General features: G+C 43.1%; 1 protein-coding gene across 2 annotated transcripts in view; it reads right to left on the bottom strand.

The window, feature by feature from the left end:
- Positions 1 to 26,655, bottom strand: part of LOC139452701 (cytosolic purine 5'-nucleotidase-like) — a 215,393-nt gene that overhangs the window by 17,238 nt on the left and 171,500 nt on the right. For both annotated transcript variants that reach the window (XM_071234255.1, XM_071234256.1), the window contains exon 6: positions 19,665 to 19,753. In XM_071234255.1, the coding sequence (XP_071090356.1) occupies positions 19,665 to 19,753 (89 nt within the window). The remainder of the gene's footprint in view (positions 1 to 19,664; positions 19,754 to 26,655) is intronic.

Here is a 26,655-nt window from a genome sequence, read left to right as displayed (position 1 = left end):
GTACAGAGAACCCAGTCTGTTGTTTAACACTGCAGCTATCAGTATTACAGCTCTTTCACAGAGGTCTGGGCCAGACAAACCAGAGCTTGTCTGAGTCAGGATCAACCCATGCTGTCTGTGCCACCAGTACAGAGAACCCAGTCTGTTGTTTAAGACTGCAGCTATCAGTATTATAGCTCTCTCACAGAGGTCTTGGCCAGACAAACCAGTGATTGGGCAATGCCTAACCCGGAATCCCGGGGCGGGAACAACTGAGCGTCTCGCTGGGTGAGACAGCGACACAATTGTAGGATATGTCTGCAGGGTGCAATGTGACAAATCATAAATAATGGAATAAAATAATCAATCTCGTTTAGATTCAAAGTTAGAATAGGTCCCAGTTATCTTTGCTTCAGAGTCAAGAAGAATGGATGGGGTGGTCAGGCTCAGTGATTTGACCAATTATCTGTTTCATTGTGCCGTGATGGTGTCGATTATTGACCATACTTTCAGACACTGGTTTGCCTGGTCCAGAGTTTGGTGACTTTACAGGTCCCAAGGTCATAGCTGAAATACTGCTGACATCAAAATAATCTACATTCCCTCACTTACCCTGAAGTAATCGCCTTCTTATTGTATTTTCACACACAAGTTTTCTGTCTGAATTTTTCTTGATTGTCCTAATTATTACACTGTTCAATATTTTCGGTCTTAACAACGCAATATCGAAATGCATCATTGTTAATAATTCTAAGAATACTTACCTCGAATACATATCAGCCATAAATCCTGTATTTTGGCTTCAATCACACTAACTAAAATTTTCAGATTTTCAACAGACGTCCTCTTCACTGTCAATTACACACAATTAGTTGCCGCCAAGTAGTCTCATAACTACCAACGCCATGACATCACAATGGCGGCTATATAACTTTTTTCCCTCATCTACTACTAGAGGTAGATGAATTGGGGAGGTTTCATATGTCCATCCATTCTACACCCAATAAGCGGAGTAATCAAGGGTGTGTCAATCTCATTAAAATCAGACCTCAGTTCTCGCTACCGCTAAACAAAGATCTGAGAACATCCCATTAGGGGTCACGTCAGAAAGACTTTTCATCCGACCAATCAGGGCATCTCTTACCAGATTATGAAAGTGACAGTCGGAATGTGATTTCTAATCATGCAACCTCAAAAACTTTAATTCCAAACGATAGTTACGAGTTTAACGACTGCATCCATACAATCTATTAGCCATTCCAGAATGTTCTTTTGTTCAGGTTTCAAATTTGTAATCGAGAATTTGTCAAAATATGTTTCGAAGCGTAGTCGCCTATTTTAAATTAGTGCCGTAAAGCACGAGAAAGCTGTTTTCTGATTGGTCATTCCATTGGTCGGTCAAAGTTTCCTCAAGGTCTGTCTGACGTGACCTGTAATGGGATGTCCTCAGGTCTTTGTTTAGCTGTAGCGAGAACTAAGATCTTATTATAATGGGATTGAGGGTGTACTTACACTCTGATACTGCTGGTGTCGGATCCTCCTCGTCCCAATCCCGGGACTGTACAGTGTCTATGAACCAACGATCCCATTGTGGTAGATTGGTTCTTGGCTGTGAATTCTTGGAGCGATCTGTCATAGAAGTCCAACTTTGATAATGGGTAAGACTAGAATAGTCTAAGGCATGTAACTTTGAAACTCTTGCTGCTGTAGCCATGGCTTGCAGAAACGATGTTTTCCTGGCTTTTTGAAGTAGGGTAGACGTTGCCATGGGTTCGTAAGGTTCCTTCAACAGTGCCGATAATACCACAGATAGATTCCACTTGGGGTAAATATGAGGGGTCTTAATATCTTCTTGTAGAAATGATTTCATTAATCTGTTGAGGATGGGATGGTTTCCGATAGATAATCCATCATGTTGGAGTGCAGAATGAAGGGCTGATCTGTAACCTTCTATCACCCCGTGTCTGAATTTATTATCTTGACGTAGATAAAGAAGGAAGTCCGCTATCATAGGGATTGATACAGCATTATCAACAATCTCTAGTCGTCTTCTCCACTGGACAAACTTGTCCCATCTGTTGTCATATAAAAGGGAGCATGAAGGTCACCACAATCTTACCACAGCTTCCAAGGCAATCTCAAAGTATCTGGATGTTTGCATTTTCTGCACAATAACTTCAAGGCGGTTAGATGTAGGCTAGGCAGTTTTTCAGGGAATATGCTGGACCTGGGCTGTCGTAGCAGATCTCAATGAAGTGGTAGCTGTATGGGTTCCTTCATTAGTAGCTTTAGCAGTTTGGGGAACAATGCCCTGCTTGGACATACTGGAGCTATCAGAATTATTACGCAATCAGTTTCCTCCACCTTGTGGATGACTTTGTCTAGGAGAGACCATGGTGGAAATGCATGGCTGAATAGATTCTTCCAATCCATCGAAAGAGCGCCCATCTGGTGAGCTCTTTCTTCAGGTACTGGACTGACATAAACTGTATCTTGGTTATCCAGCTGAAGATCTGTGGATGTAACATCCATCCTGTTGCCACTATTCTCCCCCGACGTGAGAGGCTGTCGGCCAGTATGTTCAGTTTCCCAGGTATATGTCTCGCTTCCATCCGGCAGTTGAAGGAGTCTGCCAAGGCAAACAATCGTGTAGTCTCTGTCATCATGGAGCTGGATCTGGTTCCTCCCTGCTTCTGAATATATGCCACTACTGTGGTGTTGTCCATGGCTATGAGAACTGATGAAGGTAGATGAAGCTGTGTTCTCCATTCCAGGATGGTGTCATATATGGCCTTCATTTCCCTGCAGTTTATATGAAGGCTCTTCTCCTCAGTGCTCCACGATCATCCATCTGACCTCCCCATCCTGAATCTGATGCATCTCCGAATAGATGACGTTCTGGTGTCGAACAAGTCAGGGGGATGCCACTCATCACATGTTCTCTGTGATTCTACCATTGGAGGTCTTTTAGCAAAGTGGGAGGTAACTGTGACTGGAACTCTAGGCCCTTCCATCGTATAGAGTTGACCCATGTCTGTAGAGGATGTAGCCTCAGCCATCCTCTGAAAGTCATATCCTGTAGAGATGTCAAGTTGCCTAGCAGAGACATCCACCACCACCTCAGCAACTTGCTGGGTTGACTTGAGAGTGATGGATCATCTTTATAGTCTTGTCGAATCAATCCTCTGGTGAACATAGATATCACTTGTCTAGCTGGAATCTTGCTCCGATGTATATAATGAGTTGGACCGGAGTGATCTCTGACTTGGCTGGGCTGACTAGGAAACCTAGGTAGGTCATAAGCTGGACCAAGAATATCTTGTTCTGATGTAGCTGATCTTTCCCTTGTTCTGCCGCTAGGAAATCGTCCAGATAACCATGGATTCAAACAAGCTGGAGATGGGCAAACTTGATGACTGGCGCTGTAATCCTGGTGAATAGTCAAGGTGCTGTTGCTATCCTGAATGGTCGGACTTGGAATTCTTAGCGTCGACCAATGATTGCGAAGCATAGATATTTCAGAGATTTTGGGTGTATCAGGACGCGAAGATATGCATCTGTAGGATCTAGGCTGATAAGCCAGTCTCCCTTCATCAACGTTGACTGCATACTGCAGTATGGACCCCATCTGGAATTTTGGAGGTGGCACCAGATATCTCTTGTTGAGGCTCTATAGATCCATAATCATCCTCATCTCGGTTGTGTTCTTCTTTGGACCTAAAAAGACTAGGGAGTAAAAACCTTTGGTGTTATTGTGAATGGCTCGCTTCTTTAGCAGCTACCTGACGGCCATTTCTGCAGCTGCTAACTTGGCACCGGTCAGGTGAAATCTTCAACCCATGGCGCGTATGTTCAGGCTCGGATATTGCCACAATGTCTAGAATCCAGTGGTCGGGAGTAACCTGCTTCCAATTTTCATCGTATGACAGAAGGCACCCTCCCACTGGGCGTTACGTTGGGCATTACGTTGAAATACAATAGGCGTAAATCGCAATCCATAGACATAACCAGGTCGAAAGTGTCTATAATGTCAGGAAGTCAGAATTTTCTTTCCCCTCTGCAGCTTGATCTTCCACAGCGATTATATCCCAGTTTCTTGTAGTCTGGCTGGCGAAAAGAGTCCTGCAAAGATTGTGGCTTGTTGTACCTCCGCCTCGTTTGGAACGAATCCTTCCCGGAGTGGACAAACTTCTACTTAGGAGGCTGTTTGGGTGCAGATGACTTATGGTCCCAGGGTCGCTTGTGAGAATGTGATGACTCATGAGCTCTCGCAGCAAGGTCTATGGTTGAAGACTGGAAATGCTCGGCTGTATCTTGTTTCAATCCATCTATCACATTTCTGAGTTTCCCGTTGAAAGTTGTGGTCGCTGATATTGGTTGTGACGTCACAAACTTCTTGGTCTGGCTAGATACAGCCCTTGACCTAATCTGGGATAGGAGCTGTTGTCCCTGTAGTCTCAGTAACTGTGAGGAAGTCAGACTTGGGATGATAGTAAATCTTCCTGCATCCTGATGATCAAGCCAAGGAGGCTGTGGATTAGTCTGACTTGATCCGTCCTAATAGTCATGTGTGTTTCCGACGCAATTCCTTGATAGGATGGTTGTAGAGGCGGTATGGTGTGTCTGATTCCAGCAACGATCCAATTTATATATGCCCCGATATCCATGGAGTATCTGGCAACCTTGAAATGTGATGCTGATAAAGTAACGTTCATGTCGGGATTGCGCACTAATTTGTAGAAATCCTTATCCAAGTGTTGGAACTCTGGAATTGTAGCATCGTGCGTCTTGTATAACCTCTGTTTCATAGGTGGAAGAGGTAGACGTTCATCGGGTTTGAGTCTATGGATGTTATCCATTGCTTGATCTACAACCTTGCCTGCGTAGCTGGGCCAAGGTAACACATGATGAATATGCGGAGATGGAGCAGGCACATGACATCCCCCATATTCCATCATCTAGGGTGGTGTATCCTCTGTCATATGCATCCGAAGTGAAGGCATAAGGTGGTAAAGCTCTTCAATAAGTTCCACAAAAGTGTAGCCTTCGCTGTAATCTCGTTGGGGTTGTATGTATCCTCCAAACCCTCTGATTCCAGCTCTGAGTAGCCTTGGGTATCTCCCGTTGGGGGGGATAATCATATCCCTCACCTTCTGCCCCATAGAGCTCGCCATCCTCCGGTGATCATGATTGTGGCTGTCCTCACCGCTGGCTGGGTCATCCTGTGGAGTCCATGCGGCTGGCTTTTGTCCCGTTGGACAGTCAAACGGTAAGCCATGGTCGGTAGGCTGGGTAGCCCATGGAGTCTGTGCAGCGGCCGTACAGTTTCTTCATGGATGGCTGGATGGATGGCCTATCCGTTGGCTGGAATGCTGTGGGAGGCAGGCCCACGGGGCCATACGGCATCTGGCCTGTTCCTGGATGCCGTGCGGCTCCCTACAGTATTGTTCTCTGGTCTAGTAGTGGCTGGCCAGCAAGCTGGCTTGATCGCTGGTCCCTGGGTTGGTAACCGGGATCCACGGCATGGTCCATGGCCTGGCGATGGTCCGTGGGCTGGCCATGTGGCTCAGCTTGAAGACCTTGAGTAGGCTGGCCCACAGAATAGGCCGAAGATCTGGTAGTCTTTGCCAGAGCTACCGTCATGATCTAAGTGTCCATATCCAACATCTTATCACCAAGCATGTATTTCATCATCTCCCTTTGTTCTCTCAGAAGTTGTTTGGTGAGGCTCAGGGTGAGAGCAGGAGATGATGGGGTCACTGAAGAGGGAGGCAATGGAGTAGAAACTTATTTCTCAGTGATGATCTTATCTACTTTCTTCTTCGCCACCTCTCTCCTCTTAGCCTTTGTTGCATCATCTGACATCTTGGAGAATATCTCTTCAGATGTGTGGGTGCATTTCTCACATCTCTTCTCCAATGTGCAGGTCTTCCCTCTGCAGTTTACATGAGGATCTCCCGTGACCACTCTTCTTACACCCAGGGATGATGGGAGACTGCATGGTGACCTGACAAACCCGACACCAGCTATACTCACGTACGTGTAGTCTCTTTCAGCGACACTATTACTTTTAATATATATTTATTGAAATGTCTGTTATCATAGCCATCTTATTAGAATAATCATAGGTTAATGTGACCAGGTGCTAGATTGTCACTACTACTATAGTAGGTGTTGAATCTAGAAAACACAGAAAAAAGCTTATATGGCCATGATTGTGACGTCACAGCATGGGTAGTTGTAAGACCACTTGGCGGCAACTAATTGTGTGTAATTGACAGTGAAGAGGATGTCTGTTCAAAATCTGAAAATTTTAGTCCTTGTTATGGAAGCCAAAATACAGGATTTATGGCAGATATGTAATAGAGGTAGAAGTTTCGTAAGAATTGTCTGCTTTCCGCCCACCAACAATTCAGCAGTTCTTATCCTCCACCTACTATATATATTCTGTACCATGCTCAGTATTCAGCCTTGCTTCACAATGATATTAGGATCTATTTTTCCCAAATGTTGCCTTTTCAGTAAATAAAGACGTTGTCATCCATAAATTCTATCTACTTTGTCATCCGTCAACTTCTAAGTAATGCCGATCAAACAATTCAGTTCTCACCAAATCAACATGCTTTAAATGGCTTTAATATCATCTCATTAATCTCAATATACACACATAAATCCTCCACTCCAAGGGTAATTAATGATCAGTGACTTACCCTGTTCAAATAAACATTTAAAGATAAACAATCTTAAGACATTGCTTGTTCTTGTTCATCTTAACTCAAATACATTTCCTCTGTAGAATAATTTCATTATTTCATAGATTTTAATAAATTCTCTCTTTAAACTCAGTTATTTTCTCATAAAATTTGTCCAAGTAAACACATTATCGTTTCCTGCCTGCTGAATCTGAAAGTTATTCATAAATACTTTATTTCTAGAAAATTGGTTTAATATGGCACCCAGTACATTGTATGAGAAATCAACAAAACAAATGTTTTTTAATCAAAAGAATTTAAGCAATTATGTATTTTTGTCCAAATTCAAGTGGTTTAAACCGCCATAACCTACTGGAATGACAGCAGGCCTTCCTGTGAGACATCATGAATGTCTCAGCCAATTACAAGAGAACTGGATTTCCTCAACCACGGGACTGCACCGTATTCCCCGCCCCCCCTCCGCCCCCCTAGGGCATATAATGGCAGGACATGCAATAACTCATTTATTCCAACGAGGACTTGGTACATTGTATTATTTCATAAAAATGCCTTCAAAACTATAATTTGCTTTTAGGCTTAAAAATCAATGATGTTAATTTGACTTTATTGTTTGTTGAAATGCAGCTGTTTCTGATTTGGAGAACATGCACAAACTATCTTATCAGTATTTGTGCTTGCCGGGTCAATGTATTACATGTTTTTGCTCCTATGAGAGAAAAAATGAAAACTTTCCAACTGTTATATTTCAAGTAAATTAGGCACATTTGGATCTGAATCATTGGACTAATTTCAAACACAGAGGATGGAGAAATGCTTTAGTATGAGATGCTGCAATATTTCAATCTTTCAATGTGCTAGTTTGAGTGAGTGAGTGAGTGAGTGAGTGAGTGAGTGAGTGAGTGAGTGAGTGAGTGACTTTCACTCGCCATGTTCATATAGTAGTGAATATAAACTATAAAAAAATTATCAAATGCGTTTTTATACACACAATTTCTGTCTCAGTCTTGATATCTCTTAGATAAGCTAACTTCAGTAGCTTCTGAGCAAACATGTCCCCATTGACACTATGCCCTTTGTAAAGTAACATGGATCAAGGGCCATAGCTCTGTATGCTCAAAATATAAAAACAAGTAGCAAGGAAGCAACTTTGGAATTAAAAAATTTCAGGACCAATTTTCGAACAGACTTGACAAGTATCTCATAGATAAGCATGCAAACTGTCGTTCATGTAGCGTCAGTAGTTGCTGAGAAAACTTGTCCTCCATTGCAGACACTATGCAAAAAGTTGAAAAGCATGGGTTCAACTATGACCCTCGTCTGTTGGCACTGTACCCATGCCTGACCCAACCCCTATCCCAATGACAGGATTGCCGCAAGGTACCAATGTCAGTCAACCCCCATCCCAGTGACTGGATTGCCGCAAGGTATCAATGTCTGACCCAACCCCTATCCCAATGACTGGATTGCCCCGAAGTACCCATGTCTGACCCAACCCCCATCCCAATGACTGGATAGCCCCAACGTACCCATGTCTGGACCCAACCCCCATCCCAATGACTGGATCGTCCCAAGGTATCAATGTCTGACCCAACCCCTATCCCAATGACAGGATTGCCGCAAGGTACCAATGTCAGTCAACCCCCATCCCAGTGACTGGATTGCCGCAAGGTATCAATGTCTGACCCAACCCCTATCCCAATGACTGGATTGCCCCGAAGTACCCATGTCTGACCCAACCCCCATCCCAATGACTGGATAGCCCCAACGTACCCATGTCTGGACCCAACCCCCATCCCAATGACTGGATCGTCTCAAAGTATCAATGTCTGACCCAACCCCCATCCCAATGACTGGATCGCCCCAACGTACCCATGTCTGACCCACCCCCATCCCAATGACTGGATCATCCCAAGGTATCAATGTCTGACCCAACCCCCATCCCAATGACTGGATCGTCCCAAGGTACCAATGTCTGACCCAACCCCCATCCCAATGACTGGATCATCCCAAGGTACCAATGTCTGACCCAACACCTATCCCAATGACTGGATCACCCCAACGTACCCATGTCTGACCCAACCCCCATCCCAATGACTGGATTGCTTCAAGGTACCAATGTCTGACCCAACCCCCATCCCAATGACTGGATCGCCCCAAGGTACCTATGGCCGACCCACCCCTATCCCAATGACTGGATCGTCCCAAGGTACCTATGTCTGACCCAACCCCCATCCCAATGACTGGATCGCCCCAACGTACCTATGTCTGACCCAACCCCCATCCCAATGACTGGATCGCCCCAACATACCCATGTCTGACCCAACCCCCATCCCAATGACTGGATTGCTTCAAGGTATCAATGTCTGACCCAACCCCCATCCCAATGACTGGATCGTCCCAAGGTACCCATGTCTGGACCCAACCCCCATCCCAATGACTGGATCGCCCCAACATACCCATGTCTGACCCAACCCCCATCCCAATGACTGGATTGCTTCAAGGTATCAATGTCTGACCCAACCCCCATCCCAATGACTGGATCGTCCCAAGGTACCCATGGCTGACCCAAACCTCATCCCAATGACTGGATCGCCCCAAGGTACCCATGTCTGGACCCAACCCCTATCCCAATGACTGGATAGCCCCAACGTACCCATGTCTGGACCCAACCCCCATCCCAATGACTGGATCGTCCCAAGGTATCAATGTCTGACCCAACCCCTATCCCAATGACTGGATAGCCCCAACGTACCCATGTCTGGACCCAACCCCCATCCCAATGACTGGATTGCTTCAAGGTATCAATGTCTGACCCAACCCCCATCCCAATGACTGGATCGTCCCAAGGTACCCATGGCTGACCCAAACCTCATCCCAATGACTGGATCGTCCCAAGGTATCAATGTCTGACCCAACCCCCATCCCAATGACTGGATCGCCCCAACGTACCTATGTCTGACCCAACCCCCATCCCAATGACTGGATCGCCCCAACATACCCATGTCTGACCCAACCCCCATCCCAATGACTGGATTGCTTCAAGGTATCAATGTCTGACCCAACCCCCATCCCAATGACTGGATCGTCCCAAGGTACCCATGTCTGGACCCAACCCCCATCCCAATGACTGGATCGCCCCAACATACCCATGTCTGACCCAACCCCCATCCCAATGACTGGATTGCTTCAAGGTATCAATGTCTGACCCAACCCCCATCCCAATGACTGGATCGTCCCAAGGTACCCATGGCTGACCCAAACCTCATCCCAATGACTGGATCGCCCCAAGGTACCCATGTCTGGACCCAACCCCTATCCCAATGACTGGATAGCCCCAACGTACCCATGTCTGGACCCAACCCCCATCCCAATGACTGGATCGTCCCAAGGTATCAATGTCTGACCCAACCCCTATCCCAATGACTGGATAGCCCCAACGTACCCATGTCTGGACCCAACCCCCATCCCAATGACTGGATTGCTTCAAGGTATCAATGTCTGACCCAACCCCCATCCCAATGACTGGATCGTCCCAAGGTACCCATGGCTGACCCAAACCTCATCCCAATGACTGGATCGTCCCAAGGTATCAATGTCTGACCTAACCCCCATCCCAATGACTGGATCGCCCCAAGGTACCCATGTCTGACCCACCCCCATCCCAATGACTGGATTGTCCCAACGTACCCATGTCTGACCCAACCCCCATCCCAATGACTGGATTGTCCCAAGGTACCCATGTCTGACCCAACACCCATCCCAATGACTGGATCGCCCCAAGGTACCAATGTCTGACCCAACCCCCATCCCAATGACTGGATCGCCCCAAGGTACCAATGTCTGACCCAACCCCTTTCCCAATGACTGGATCGCCCCAACGTACCCATGTCTGACCCAACCCCCATCCCAATGACTGGATCGCCCCAAGGTACCAATGTCTGACCCAACCCCCATCCCAATGACTGGATTGCTTCAAGGTATCAATGTCTGACCCAACCCCCATCCCAATGACTGGATCGTCCCAAGGTACCCATGGCTGACCCAAACCTCATCCCAATGACTGGATCGTCCCAAGGTATCAATGTCTGACCTAACCCCCATCCCAATGACTGGATCGCCCCAACATACCCATGTCTGACCCAACCCCCATCCCAATGACTGGATTGCTTCAAGGTATCAATGTCTGACCCAACCCCCATCCCAATGACTGGATCGTCCCAAGGTACCCATGGCTGACCCAACCCCCATCCCAATGACTGGATTGTCCCAAGGTACCCATGTCTGACCCAACACCCATCCCAATGACTGGATCGCCCCAAGGTACCAATGTCTGACCCAACCCCCATCCCAATGACTGGATCGCCCCAAGGTACCAATGTCTGACCCAACCCCTTTCCCAATGACTGGATCGCCCCAACGTACCCATGTCTGACCCAACCCCCATCCCAATGACTGGATCGCCCCAAGGTACCAATGTCTGACCCAACCCCCATCCCAATGACTGGATTGCTTCAAGGTATCAATGTCTGACCCAACCCCCATCCCAATGACTGGATCGTCCCAAGGTATCATGTCTGACCCAACCCCATCCAAATGACTGGATGGCCCCAAGGTACCCATGTCTGACCCAAAGATCGTTATGCCAGATAGCCAGGCTCACTTTCCCCCCCCCCCCCCCCCCCCCCCCCCCCCCGCAAGAACATTCAAGATCCAGCCACCATCACTGCATCCCAACCCAACACTGCAAGCTGGTGGTAGTGTGCCACACTTGTCCAGTACGACAGATAGGATAAACCTCTGCATTCCTGTACAGCGGATCTGTCAGACATTCTGAATACTGTTTATACCCTTCCCCAGACAACATCTCCTAGCTGTTGACTTCCACTGAAGACCTGGACAGGTGAAGTCAGATCTGGGCTGAGTAAGTAGGGTCTACACTACAAGATGTGTTCTGACACAAATAGTGCTACTAGCTCACATCCAAAGTCGTTCATCATTCAAACATCTCACACAATTGTCAGACTTCCATTAAGGACGTAGACCACTTTAGTTTCTTACCAGTGCTTTCAAAATGTACTCAACACTTTAGGTATTGGTATATGAAAGGCATCCATCCTCGTCAGCTGGTTCACATGACAGTCATGGGATACGAGTGAATTGGTGGGGAAGACTAGTGGTTAAACCGGGGGTTGATAGTATGAGCAACAATCCCATCCATCAGGGTACAATGACACGCTCACCCAGGTTACACATTGTAACCATCCAACCTCACCAGGATCTCAAGCATGGGCTGGCAGGGAACTTCAGCCTCTTTAAAGGAGGTGGGGTAGCCTAGTGGTTAAAGCGTTCGCTCGTCACACCTAAGACCAGGGTTTGATTCCTGACACAGGTGCAATGTGCAAAGCCCATTTCTGTCCCCAGCAGTGATATTGCTGGAATATTGCTACAAGCGGCATATAACCACACTCACTCACTCTCCCACGCACTGGTGAACCTGGGTTTATATGTAACTCTGAACATGTATATCACAGCCCCTTAGACCACTGGGCCATCTGTCGCCTGAGAAATAACAGTAAATCTACTGCTCTGATGGTTATTTAATATTATGATATTTGAACTATTTGACACACATGCTGTAAAACCAAATGTCATATATGATACATAGATCAATCCTATCAAAACACTTGCAATCATTTTATAATTTAGATGAATTACACAGCTTCACAAACTTTTGATCTTACAAATTATTTCACACTAAAGTATCATAAATACTTGAATTTTATATTTATTATAAAAAGATCCTTTGATAATAATGACTCATAAGAGTAGAGATTTAATAAAAAGCCATAATTTTTCCAATTTCAATCAAAATTGATAGAAATTGTTTTTCCAAAGTGAGTTCCATTTGGACAAGATTCAAAGAAATCTTGGCAGCTATAACATGTTATCATCTTCAATCGCTCATCTCATAAAATTCTTCACATTGGCAACATGTCTGGTAGATGTGGCACCCACTGACTTCGCCCACCCTTTTCCAAACATCGAACTGCTAAATATGTAAACACTTTCTCCCACACAGACCTAGGGATGGTGTGAATATGACACCAGCATTTTCCTGTAGTGCTATGGTACCTGATTTCTTCCACCAAATACTGAAAATATTCTTTGAAGTTAAAAACTTAAAATTCTTGTTTAGGGCTCATTTCAAGCTTGACCTTTCAAGAGAAATTTATTGGCAATTTGTATTTGATATTTGTTTGGAATGTTTGGAAGGGACTGACTTCAAAGAAATTGTTAAATTGTTAATTAAATCTTTAAAATAAAACTAATGCCGCTAAATTTTGGTTCATTTTACCCTCAACACTACACACGCTAATCTCTGTTTGTATAAAACTTCAAATACATACACAAGCAACATTTTTCACTCACAAAATAGCTTGAAAAAAAAACATCAAGCAAATCATGTTGTAATAAATATTTGAAAAGATTAGACTCTGAAGAAAGGAAACAAAAAAGATTTTGACAATGATTTCTTTTAAAATATATTGATGAAAATACTAAAAGCTTTGAAATTAACACACAAAGATTATATATATCAGTGTACTCCTCCTAGAAATTCTAGCCTTGCTCCAGGGCTGTACTGAAAGATAAGTCTATGGATGTGTAGTACCTCTATCCTCCTTATAGGCAAGTCTAGATATGTGGACAGTAAGGACTCCAGTCTCCTATAGTGACAACTTGTTCTTATTATTTATATGATCTAGAAATTATTATATAACTAATAATTATTGCCTTAGAGACTTGTGCAAGTCTATTCTCCAACATGTCTGCTCATCAGTTCAGGATATCTCCTCCAGAACTGTCCTCAATGACCTTCCCGACTGAAGAGCCTCCAACATGTCTCGGGGTCGTTCAGGACACATGCACCTAGCACCACAAGACATCACAGAGGAAGCCAGGGATGTTAAACTGTCACCTGTCAATCCTGATGCGTGGAAGACATATGGACAGCTAGCATATGGACCATGTAATTTGTAAATGTTAATCATCGATTATTAACTCATTATTCTGATATCTGTCTGCGTGCACGATTGACGCTTAATGATGAGATAAGGGCATCTAGTATATCCATGTCAGTTTGTAAATGGCATAATCATTGATAAATAACATGTTTTATTGTATAATTGGCACCTTATTCATCAGTGAAAGAAACACCTTATCTCTGCCGAGTGACAGTTAAATAATATTGTCACTTTTGAGAGGGGTGATATTGTATATCGGCACGAGTCAAAGTTCAAGGTTACTTGTCATGGCTCAAGGTCAGCATTGTGGAAGCAGCGCTGCCACATTATGACTCAAAGACACCAGTTGACGACAGGGACAGTGAACAACGTTCTACGGCAATCTATGAATCTAGTTCACTGTTCAGTATCTTTATAATCTCATTTGATATTCACGTAGACACTTTGAAGAGGAACATACTTTAGTTAACAACTTCACCAGTCTGTCAGTGGAGTGAGTGAGTGATTTGGTAGGAAGGTGAAAAAAGTGCTTGGTCAACCCAGCAGAACACAGAATATGAGCTTCACATTTTGTACCCATGGAACTAAACCAGGTTCTATACATCACTCACTCACTCACTTACCCACAAACCCACCCACTCACTCACTCATCCTCTCACCCACCCACTCACTCACCCATCCACCCACAAACACACCCACTCACCTACACACTCACCCACCATCCACAACCATACAACCAACATACACTGCTCACCCTACCCCCCACTCACTCACTCACTCACTCACTCACTCACACACCCACTCACTCACCCCCACCAACTCACCCTTTCAACTACACTCACCCACCCAGGAACCCACTCACCCTCTCACCCATCCACCCACCCACACACTCACTCACCCACACACACACCAACTCACCCTCTCATCTACACTCACCAACTCACTCACCCACCCACCCACTCACTCACTCACCCTCCCCACCCCCACCCCCCCACCCACTCACTCATCCATACACCAACTCACCCTCTCAACTACACACTCACTCACTCACTCACACACTCACCCATGAACCCACCCACCAACTCACTCACTCACTCACTCACCCACCACTTTGACATACCTGACAGACAGCAAACAACTCATTCATCCTTTCAGTGCAAGAAATAATTACTACCCAAAAATATCTTTTGCAATCAGTTTAAGGAACATACAAATTCGTACCTGTTAACATTTGTTAAGCATTCTAAAATACATAGTTCCTCTAAACTCATTTCAAGCACAGCTGAACGCTGATGGAGAAGGAAGGGTTGAGATTTTTCACAATAAGTCTTCTAAGTGATAGATTGTCAGCGTAGCAATTATCTGTCAGATCACCGGTGCTGGGGCTAGACACACAAAAACCCACCAGGCTATCATTCTTTCAGCAAAAAGTATTTAAAATGTTTACATAAAGATGCCACCTTTTGGCACCCAGTTAAATGACAGAAGCATTTGGAGAATTGCTTTGATTTTTTTTCTGTAATGAAGCATAAAACTAAATGTAACAATATTCTCTTTTCTCCTTCATTTTTCTGTTCAGTACAACATGAATTCTTAGTGAGAAATAGTTCAAGTTTGCAGGCTCCATGAATGGAATATGATGTTAACCAATATAGTTATAAACGTCAGATTAGGTCATAAATCAATAAATATTTAATGATAACTTTATGATAACTTAATGATTTTTAATTTTTTAATTTAATTCTTCCCCTAAGTTAAAAATCTCTATAAATTTTACAATTCATTTTCCCGTCATCATGAAAACTCACTGTTGCATCTCCCAGTTTCAGCATATCAACGTTAAAATATAACATTGTTACATTTTTTTGCCTTATTATATTTTCCCCCTTTTCATCTTGAATACCGTTCATGTTGCTTTTTTCACCATGTTCTGGGGTCACATGCCATTTCTTAACACTTCCCCACAAAACTTCTAAGCTCGTGGATCCCGACCAAACACCAAGACAGCAGGAGTCTTTTTCATGGCCCAATTCCATCCCATCTTGATCTCATTTCTCAGCCATCACAAAGTTTATATGGTAGATGCCAAACTCATTTTCTCGTAAAACACAGACCAATCTTTCATCAGCATCTCTTGGAAGCCGTCAATCAGGAGGAAGGATGTTAATGTGTTAATTTCACTAATTACTTGAAGGACAGGATGTTAACTACAAGCAACCACATGTCCCCCTTTCTGGTGTTGCGCAGAGGGGGGAACATTAGAGGCCAGCCGCCCATATCACCTGGCTTGTGTCATGCTAATAGGTGGGGATGGGCTGGGCTGGAACAGGGAGTGATATAAATCAGCTTTTATCACATGCAGCAAACTTATGGGTTTTAGTAAACTGTCAATGCACATGATTGTGTGTTTGGGTAATGTTCAGTTTTGATAGAGTTCCTGGGGCTCCACTAAATGACCCACTGCACGTAGGATTCACAGGATCAATGAAAGTTTGATCAATGAACTGGAGGATCCCAGTAGGATCCACTTGAGGACCAAGCGTAAGTTCCACTGAAGGATCCACTGTAAGATCCACTCAAGGATCCACGGTATGATATCCTGTAGGACCACCTGTATGATCACCTGTATGATCCACTGTAATATCCACTGAAGGATCCACGGAAAGATCACCTGTAGGACCACCTGTAGGATCCACTGTAATATCCACTGAAAGATCCACTGTATGATCACCTGTAGGACCACCTGTAGGACCATCTGTATGATCCAGTGTAGGGCCATCCTGTAGGATCCACTGTAGGATCACATGTATGATCCACTGAAGGACCATATGTAGGATCCACTGTAGGACCATCTGTATGATCCACTGTAGGACCATCTGTAAGATCCACTGTAGGACCATATGTATGATCCACTGTAGGACCATATGTATGATCCACTGTAGGACAATATGTATGATCCACTGTAGGATCATCTGTATAATCCACTGAATGATCCACATGTATGATCCACTGTAGGACCACATGTATGATCCACTGTAGAACCACCTATATGATCCACTGTAGGACCACATATATGATCCAATGTAGGACCAGCTGTAGGACCCACTGTAGGATCACCTGTAGGACCATATGTATGATCACCTATAGGACCATCTGTATGATCTACTATAGGACCACCTGTATGATCCACTGTAGGACCACCTGCATGGTCCACTGTAGGACAATCTGTATGATCCACTGTAGGACATCCTGTATCATCCACTGTAGGATCACCTGTAGGATCCACTGTAGGTCACCTGTATCATCCACTGTAGGATCACGTGTAGGATCCACTATAGGACATCCTGTATGATCCAGTGTGGGACATCCTGTATGATCCACTGTAGGGTCACTTGTAGGATTTACTGTAGGGCTTCCTGTATGATCCCCTGTAGAACCACCTGTAGGATCACCTGTAGGACCATCTGTATGATCCACTGTAGGTCACCTGTACGATCCACTGTAGGATCACCTGTAGGATCCAGTGTAGGAGCACCTGTATGATCCACTGTAGGACATCCTGTATGACCCACTGTAGAACATCCTGTATGATCCACTGTAGGGTCACTTGTATGATCCACTGTTGGACCATCTGTATGATCCACTGTAGGATCACCTGTATGATCCACTGTAGGTCACCTGTATGATTCACTGTAGGGCATCCGGTATGATCCACTGTAGGATCACCTGAAGGATCCACTGTAGGACATCCTGTATGATCCACTGTAGGATCCACTGTAGGATCACCTGAGAGATTCACTGCCAGACCAATTGTTGAATGCATTTAAGGAGCAACTGTAGGGCCATAGGAGGAGCGAGAAAGACTAACCCTGGGCCACCCAGTCCACTGAGGGCTTGACTGAAAGATATGGTCAATCCCGGGATCAGAACACATGACCAGTAGCAGCTTGTACTACTGGACCACCCTGTCCACTGAGGGCTTGACTGAAAGATGTGGTTTACTCCCGGGATAGGAACACATGACCGGTAGCAGCTTGTACTACTGGACCACCCTGTCCACTGAAGGCTTGACTGAAAGATGTGGTTTACTCCCGGGATCGGAACACATGACCAGTAGCAGCTTGTACTACTGGACCACCCTGTCCACTGAAGGCTTGACTGAAAGATGTGGTTTACTCCCGGGATCAGAACACATGACCAGTAGCAGCTTGTACTTCTGGGCCACCCTGTCCACCCTGTTGACTGAAGAATGTGATGTTGATTATTGTGATGGAAAGAAAGAAATTACCACCACAAACTGTACAGACGATAGAGATATAAGCATATACTACTTCGGGAAAACGTGGACACTCAAAATACCGTGATCAAGTTTGACTGGAATGCTGACTGGAATTTGACACACCAGTGACAAAAAAGAATGCAATTCCCTATTTTGACTTGTGCCATATGTTACCATGTTTTTTCATGTGAACAGTTGACTTGGCTTTGTATGTGTTTGTAATGGGTGCCACTGGTGGGGCATGATATGCTCACCTTTTCACAAACATCATCACTATTTTATAGCAACTCATCTGGGCATGCTAATAATATAGTCAGAATCATATAGTGCACTCCACTCTTTGAAGTAATTTCATATGATTATGAAAATGGTTTTTGGTGCTTTTATTCAATCAAAGTACCATATTAACATACCAGTACCAAAAGGACTGCTTCAAAAGAGAGTGGCCATATCGCTGAAATAATGCAACGTTAAGTTTTGACTCCCTCACTCACTCAAAAGAGAATTTTAACATTCACAGATCGGCTGTATCTGAACACTTCACACCAGTGATTCAATGCAAAAGAATTTTTCATCATAACTGAAAACAACATTCATAGGTAAACAGGAAATATTGTGCATCTGCAGATAATGAACACTTTGTTGTCAGGAATGTTTGAGGGTGCCACTAGAGGAAATGTCAGGGTTTATATACAAACATAATCACACACTTCATGTAATTACAAAGCTCATAAGTCTGACTTGTATCTCATGTTTCAAGCATAAAAACACTAATTCTTAGCTATCCATGGAATCTGTTAAAACCGTTGCTCAGTCGCTCTTACAAACTATAGCCAAGATGATGAATGAACAGTACATTATGTCTAGTCAGCAGAATTACAGATGTATCAGAGCAGCCTGTAAAACTCTCAGGATCACACAAACTAGTGGTCGATAGTGTGAGCATATTGAGAGGAGGTCTTCTGTGGTGGTCACCCAACACACTGTTATACTCAACAATCACACAAATTAGTGGTTGATAGTATGAGCACATTGAGAGGAGGTCTTCTGTGGTGGTCACCCATCACACTGTTATACTCAACAATCACACAAATTAGTGGTCGATAGTGTGAGCACACTAAGATGAGGTCTTCTCTGGTGGTCGCCCATCACACTGTTTACACTCAACAATCAACATCGCATCTGACCTTCTTCAGAAGCCTTCTATTACAAGCATGTGGTAGTCTGGAGCTATTCTGGCTAAGAATCCTAACACTGCATTATATACATACACAAATCACTGAAAACATATGTTCTTTTAACATTTTCCAAATATTATGACATTGCAAAAAATAATAATTCAAACACCATTCTTTCTTCAAGTACCACACTCATAGAGTTCAACCCATGAATACAACATTTTCCTTTACACAAAAACTCCCGAAAACAATAATGCCCTAAAACACTTAGACCAATTCCTTCAGCGCCACACAATTCCAGGAATCATGCCAATAATGCTCCCTTTTCTCTACAGGTGTTAATTATTCGTATCCCTCACACTCACATGCTAATTGTACCACCGCCACGTGGTGATTATAACTGTGGCCGCAGGCTGGTGTGATGTCACTACCAGATGGCGCTCTACGTCACTGTCAGAGCGTAAGTGGTTTCCCAGGTGGAAGTCCTACCTACCTGGCAACTCGTACAGGGTATTGAAGATCCGGAAGCGGTGCTCGTCCATCTGAACAAACTTGCTTGGATAGAGTGCCTGGATTTCCTGCCTGTGAATAAAATATTGAGGGGAATTATAACGGAATTTAAACATGATTTCACTTTAAGATGAATGAATTTACCTTGATATGAAAAATAGTTTTGAGGTCTTACAAATATCTTTTACTTTTTTTATTAAATTAAATTTCTTTAAATATGATGTCGGTACTGGAAGCAAGACGGAAAGTGGGCAGGGCTTCCAGCTGAAGTACAATTTTGATACTGGAGGTATAATGATGCCTTAACGTTTGAACTGGTTTCTCTTAAAAAGCACAATAATATAACATGGTAATGGCATGATTTATGATTTAAAGATGCACTAGTGCATCATTGTAGGTCAGGGGTACAAAAATATATCTATGCTCAAAACATGAAAAAAGCAATATTTTCTCAGAAAATCCACTTTTTGAAATCAACTTTGCATTGCACCTCTCCTATTGGTATAGAAATGGTACCACTAATTGGAAAAGAATCCATGCAGTAGTTTTCAAGTTATAGGTCCCATAAATGTTGAAATAAAATACAATTCTAAGTTCAAAACATGAACAAAATCATATTCTTTCAGAAAACACACATATCAAAATTTTACTTTGCACTGCACCTCTTCTATTAGATTGGAAACTGTACTATGAATTAAAAAAGAATCCACGAAGCAGTTTTCAAGTTATTGGTTGCACTTATGATTATATAAGTAAACATGTAAAAGCATTCTAAGTCAAAAATAGAAAAAGCTGGGGTTTTTTTCCAGAAAATCTAAATATTCAAATCAAACTTTGCACTGCACCTCTCCTATTGGTATAGAAAGTGTTCAGAAAGTTTGAAAAGAATCTATGCAGTGGTTTTCAAGTTACAGGTTGCACACAAAATGTCCTCAGAAGGAGGGACAGATGGACAGAATCCCTTGGTATAACAATTGGCTACCACACACGGTCAGGTCAGGGGTGTCATAATGCCCTTACTGATGTCTCAGGGACATGAGGAATATTGAAACATAATCCACATATGCAACATTTGCTTTTCAGATCAGAATGAACATTGCAAATTATGATTTGTGATGAGACCACTATATTTGTCCTGACGAAGTTCGCTGACAAGCAAACATTTGCAACATCTCTTCAAATGTAATTTCATACTTTTGACAATTAAAGGAATAGAGCACCTTTTATTCTCCTGTTTTATTTTGTTTTAATTCTGCACTCCATTATAAAAATAATGGTATGTAACTGTCCAAGTATGGACCAGGCAATCCAGTGATTGACATAAGACACCTTCATGGTATGACATGCAATCAAGCAAGTGACTGGGCCACCAGACCACCTGATATACATACAGTTGTAAAGTCAACTACATGTATCATGTTATTGAGGGAAACCAGCTGACAAATGTTAGTTCAGAACAATGTCTTTCCTTTGTGATAAAACTACCGTATATCGCTGTGTATAAGGCGACCCCACGTATAAGACGACCCCCCTGTACACGCCTTAAAAATCAACCCAAAATCCTATACTCCGTGTATAAGGCGACCTGGAATGAAACACATCACAAGTCTGACTGATATACCGGTAGAAGATTTAACGCGCTCTTGCCGACTGTAGCATATTTCGCACACGGACATCACAAATTAGTTAGTTAGTTACTTTGGAGATTGAATGTGCGCTTTCCGACTGATGCGTATTTCGCACACATCACAAGTGCGCACACAAACCTTATATATGCAATAAAAATATGTTTATCTTGCGTTGTTTTTTTTTCTACAATGATAGGTCGCGTGTGTAACTCCGGCACACGTCGCCATTTTGTGTTTACACGGTACGACACCAAATTGGTGCCCGTAAAATAAAATTCATTTATGAAGTAATAACATATAAGAGACAATAGTGAGTAATTTAATCGCCAATTCAAAGTTTGCAAATTTGATATCAAGTCAACAATTCTCTGAATCTCTTGTCCTCGTCAGAATTCCATATGCCTTAGATCATGGGATAGGGGTCAGGTAACTCTGATAAAATGGAATACCTGTCTGGCCTCAACATGAAAAAATAAGAATGAATACACAGACAATAAACATAGAAAAAAACATATTATGTCTCAAAACAAATGAATCTGATGCATTTATTTCACTGCGCAATCAAAACAATTCCTCAAAACCAAATAAATATCTCATCCACAAAATTCCTTCTTGAGCAAGCATCCATGATCTGAGAACGCATCCACATTCAGAAATAGCCTCCTAAACATGGGTACTATCCAACCATGTGTTAAAGGGGAATAGAACCTGCACAAACACCCAGAGAGAGCTGACAGCTGCCCAATAACAACAGTACTGTGCTAAGCCAGCGTTGATGACCAGGTGGCCCTCGTGACATTTAAACACCTGCCGCCAACCTACTGATATTTCCACATCTGTCTACTCATAAATAAACGCAATCAACATGTGAAAAATATGATAGTGTGTTTATTTTTCCTCATGCAAAAAATGATATATTTTGTCTCCCATACTGACTTTCAGTGATGATTGATTGAGGCTGGGAGGGCTCAGAATATTCCCAGGAAGGTCCATGTGTCTAGTTCTTTCGATGGACATGTTTTTAAGAAAGAGATATGCCATGTTTTTTTCTATTTAGCTTATCCATTATTCGGGCAATCTTAGTGTTTTTAACCCAGGTAGGACCTTTCTGTTTGCATAATTCATGGGTAGTCTTATTATACCATATACAAATAACATCTCACATGAAGAAAAGAAATGTGTCAAATGATATGGATTGACAGAGGGAACACACTGTTAATGTCACCAACATCGCTAGTGACTGTGGACCATCATCATCATCATCATCCCCACCATGAACATGCATGACTTCATCATCATCATCATCATCATGACCCTCATCATCATAATCACAATCACCCTCCACTAATCATCATCATTATCATCATCATCATGACCTCATCATCATCATCATCATCATCACAATCACCCTCCACTAATCATCATCATCATCATCATAATCATCATCATCACAATCACCCTCCACTAATCATCATCATCATCACCATGACCCACATCATCATCATCGTCATGACCCTCATCATCATCGTCATCATCATCATCATGACCATCATCATCATCGTCATCATCATCATCATCATCATGACCCTCATCATCATCGTCATCATCATCATCATCATCATCACCCGTTATAACTTATTAACTAAAGTTGAGGTGTGAATATCAAGGATCTGAAACATTGAAATCAGAACTTAATAACAGTTTAGAATTAACTGCAAAACATAGAAACATTTTCGTAGCCAGAAATCTAAGTCTGTTCACGTGGGCAGACAGAGCAGACTTGGCATTATCTGTGCCGGCACTGATTCATCTCTTAACAAGGCCGTGGGGACAGGCAGGAACAGGATGGGCCCGGTCTGTGTGGGTAGACCAGCCTCAGGTAGCAGACATCTACTAGCAACTGTACCTGTCTACGTTCATGCTGACTGTCCAAGCACCCTTCCCAGCAATGTCTATTTATGCCAAATTACATTATTCTTCTCTATAGACCTGAGAATATCCTGATAGTGTTTTGTCTATTTTCATTTCAATTTGAACTCTGGCCTAGAAAAATTTATGTGCATGTCTTTCCTCAACAGATGCTCTTGATAGATTTGGGGTTAATATTCATAATCGTAATTAACATCAATCAGTTAATGAGGCTGCTCATTGTTAACTCTGGGCATAAAAACATTAAAGGGTCTATCCTTGTTTCTTGAAATGGACACACTAAAGGAAACTTATCCATGACGTCAAAAACATTCAGGATGCAATACAATGTATATCTCAAATTGAGGATGCAGGATGGTGTATATCTCAAGAGTCAGGGTGCAATACAATGTATATCTCAAATTGAGGATGCAGGATGGTGTATATCTCAAGAGTCAGGGTGCAATACGATGTATATCTCAAATTGAGAATGTAAGATGGTGTATATCTCAAGAGTCAGGATGCAATACCATGTATATCTCAAATTGAGGATGCAGGATGGTGTATATCTCAAGAGTCAGGGTGCAATACGATGTATATCTTAACATTGAGGATGCAAAACGATGTACATCTTAACATTGAGGATGCAAGACGATGTATATCTCAAATTGAGGATGCAGGATGGTGTATATCTCAACATTGAGAGTGCAAGATGGTGTATATCTCAACATTGAGGATGTAATACAATGTACATCTTGACATTGAGGATGCAAAACGATGTACATCTTAACATTGAGGATGCAAGATGGTGTATATCTCAACATTGAGGATGAAAGACGATGTATATCTCAATAATCAATATGAAATACAAAATATACTCACAAAAAAAAAAAAATGCAAATAACAAACATGTTGGTTATTATATAAAGAATTACTCATATTCAAGAGATATCAGAGAGTGTCTGCCCGGAGACCGGAAGGTTGATTGTTGAATCATGGTTTCATTGCACCAAAAGACCCATTTACAATCGTAGCTTTTTCTTGAGCCCAGTTTGAAGGCACGATGCTCAAAAAAGCCATCCAATGAAATTAGACTAGAGCAAGAAAAAGTGTGTTCTAATTCAGAGATAGCAGCAATGGTGGTGGTGTAGTGGATACAGCGTTCGCCCAAAGAGTGGAAGGTCGGTGGTTTGATCCCCAGTGGCGTCATACCAAAAGTCGTTAAGATATGGTACTTATTCTTACCGTGCCTGGTGCTCGGCATAAAGGGGATAGCAAGGACTGGTAGGCTTGGCAGTCAGTACACTGTCTCTGAGTGGAGTATCAATGTTAAACCGCGGTATGGTATCTCAGTGGGCTAGCACTATGATACTGGCATTAGTCAGACTAGTGCACGCATGCATGCACCATTTCACCTCACCTTTCCTCTACAACACAGAGCCTGTAACAGTATAATGAGAGTGAGTGTGACTTTTTTTCTTTTGAAAAAGGATCACATCACCATCTATAAAACATTGAGGGTTGTAAGAGAATAATATTATCTATTTCTAAAACTATTTTTAAGATCTTATTCTAACTCTACATGTTCCTGTCATTATCTATATATGGCTTTGCATTATCTTATTCATCCAACCTTGGTGACCTCTGACATTTGACCTCCCTTCTGTACCACAAGTGTGTCCGGCTATCTCTGATATCAATACGATATCATTAATCTCCCATATCTGGCATGATAACAAACATTCCTTTCATCTTGTCAAGGCCTACATATGACATTTACCATTTTTCTCTGCTGTCCAACAAATCATTAAAGGGAAGTCATATGCCACGTTTTATGAAAATCAAGTCCAGACATCTTGATGTGAAAAAATACACAACAAAACAGTCTCTAGACGAGACCTCATTGCACGAGTGTTAATGATTAGCTTAACGATCTCGTGTCTGGTCGGGTGTCCATCTGATGAGCGCCACCTGGAGGCAAATGAGGACAGAGACACTGACACGCGACTTGTTCAACATCTGAAAGAGATCTCCCTGTCTGCTTTTGAACCACACCAGACACTTGGAAGGTTAATGAGATTAAATGTAAACAAAGATGTTTGTTTTTGGTAAACAAATTCAATTAATCTGTCATCATTTCAATTACTATCAAAGGTTTTAACATTTAATGGATTTCTTTTAAAAAATATTTCTGTTTTATATCATTCAGTTTGTACGTCTGTGGTGATGAGTGAAACGTTTGTGGCATTCACAGTACACATTACAACTTCCTTCAAACAGTTTTACACAGTTATACATAACAATTACTCTATATTTACAGTGAAAAACCGACATGTTGTCAAATATGTTTATCTCAAAGAACAAGTAGATATTTTCATGAGTTTCGCTACCCAAATGGATCATATGATGTCTATTTATAGACCACATACAAGACTACGCCCCACAGTAAGTGAGTGATTGCGTTGGGTTTAACGCCGCTTTTAACAGTATTCCAGTTATATCGCGGCGTGTCAGCTTAATGTGGGAGGAAAGCCCGAAGTGATGCAGGTCTCAGACGTTTACCACTTCAGTGAAACCCACGGGCACGGGTATGGTGCTGACAAACCTAGAAACATAATCGGGGCGAACCGGGATTTGAACCCACAATCATAGGTTTCTGCCGTGCCCAAGGGACGCAACTCTGCACAGCGAATTGCGGCACCTTAGACAACTGGGCCACAGAGGGCTATACACAAAGAATATGACATTATTACGCCAGTCAGCAGATTGGTGTACATGTGACCTGTGTACTCAGCTAACTGGGGAGTACGCAGCCCATGGTGCTGTTTGTCTTCAGATTACATTCTCATCCTACCTGGTACCCACTTACTGCTGGCTGGACAGAGACAGAGGCTCTACCCAAAATTAGGTCTGTTTCTGGGCCCAAACCCTACTCAATCCTCAGGAGTTACATTTGTTTTGTCATCCATCTATCATTGCTTGATTTGTGTGGAATACACAGCACCAAGTTTCACCAAACGCTACACTAAGCTACGTTCATAACTGGGGGTGGTCGGGTAGCCTATTGGTTAAAGCGTTTGCTCGTCACGCCGAAGACCCGGGTTCGATTCCCGACATGGGTACAATGTGTAAAGCCCATTTCTGGTGTCCCCCGCCGTGATATTGCTGGAATATACGCCGCTTTTAGCAATGTTCCAGCAATATCACGGCGGGGGACACCAGAAATGGGCTTCACACATTGTACCCATGTCGGGAATGGAACCTGGGTCTTCGGCGTGACGAGCGAATGCTTTAACCACTAGGCTACCGGACCAGCACCCGCTGTTCAGCAGGAACCTTATCCACGACACCACAGAGATGTTGGATTCAGTCTGGGATTTATGCCACTATTTTCATTTCTCCTATCTCTAATTTACCACACAATTCCTCTTGCTGACG

Source organism: Haliotis cracherodii, unplaced genomic scaffold (assembly GCF_022045235.1).
Source record: "Haliotis cracherodii isolate W230 unplaced genomic scaffold, xgHalCrac1.p SCAF_9, whole genome shotgun sequence".
Lineage (NCBI taxonomy): Eukaryota > Metazoa > Mollusca > Gastropoda > Lepetellida > Haliotidae > Haliotis > Haliotis cracherodii.
Note: the sequence above shows the minus strand (reverse complement) of the source record. Positions and strands in the feature narration are given on the sequence as shown.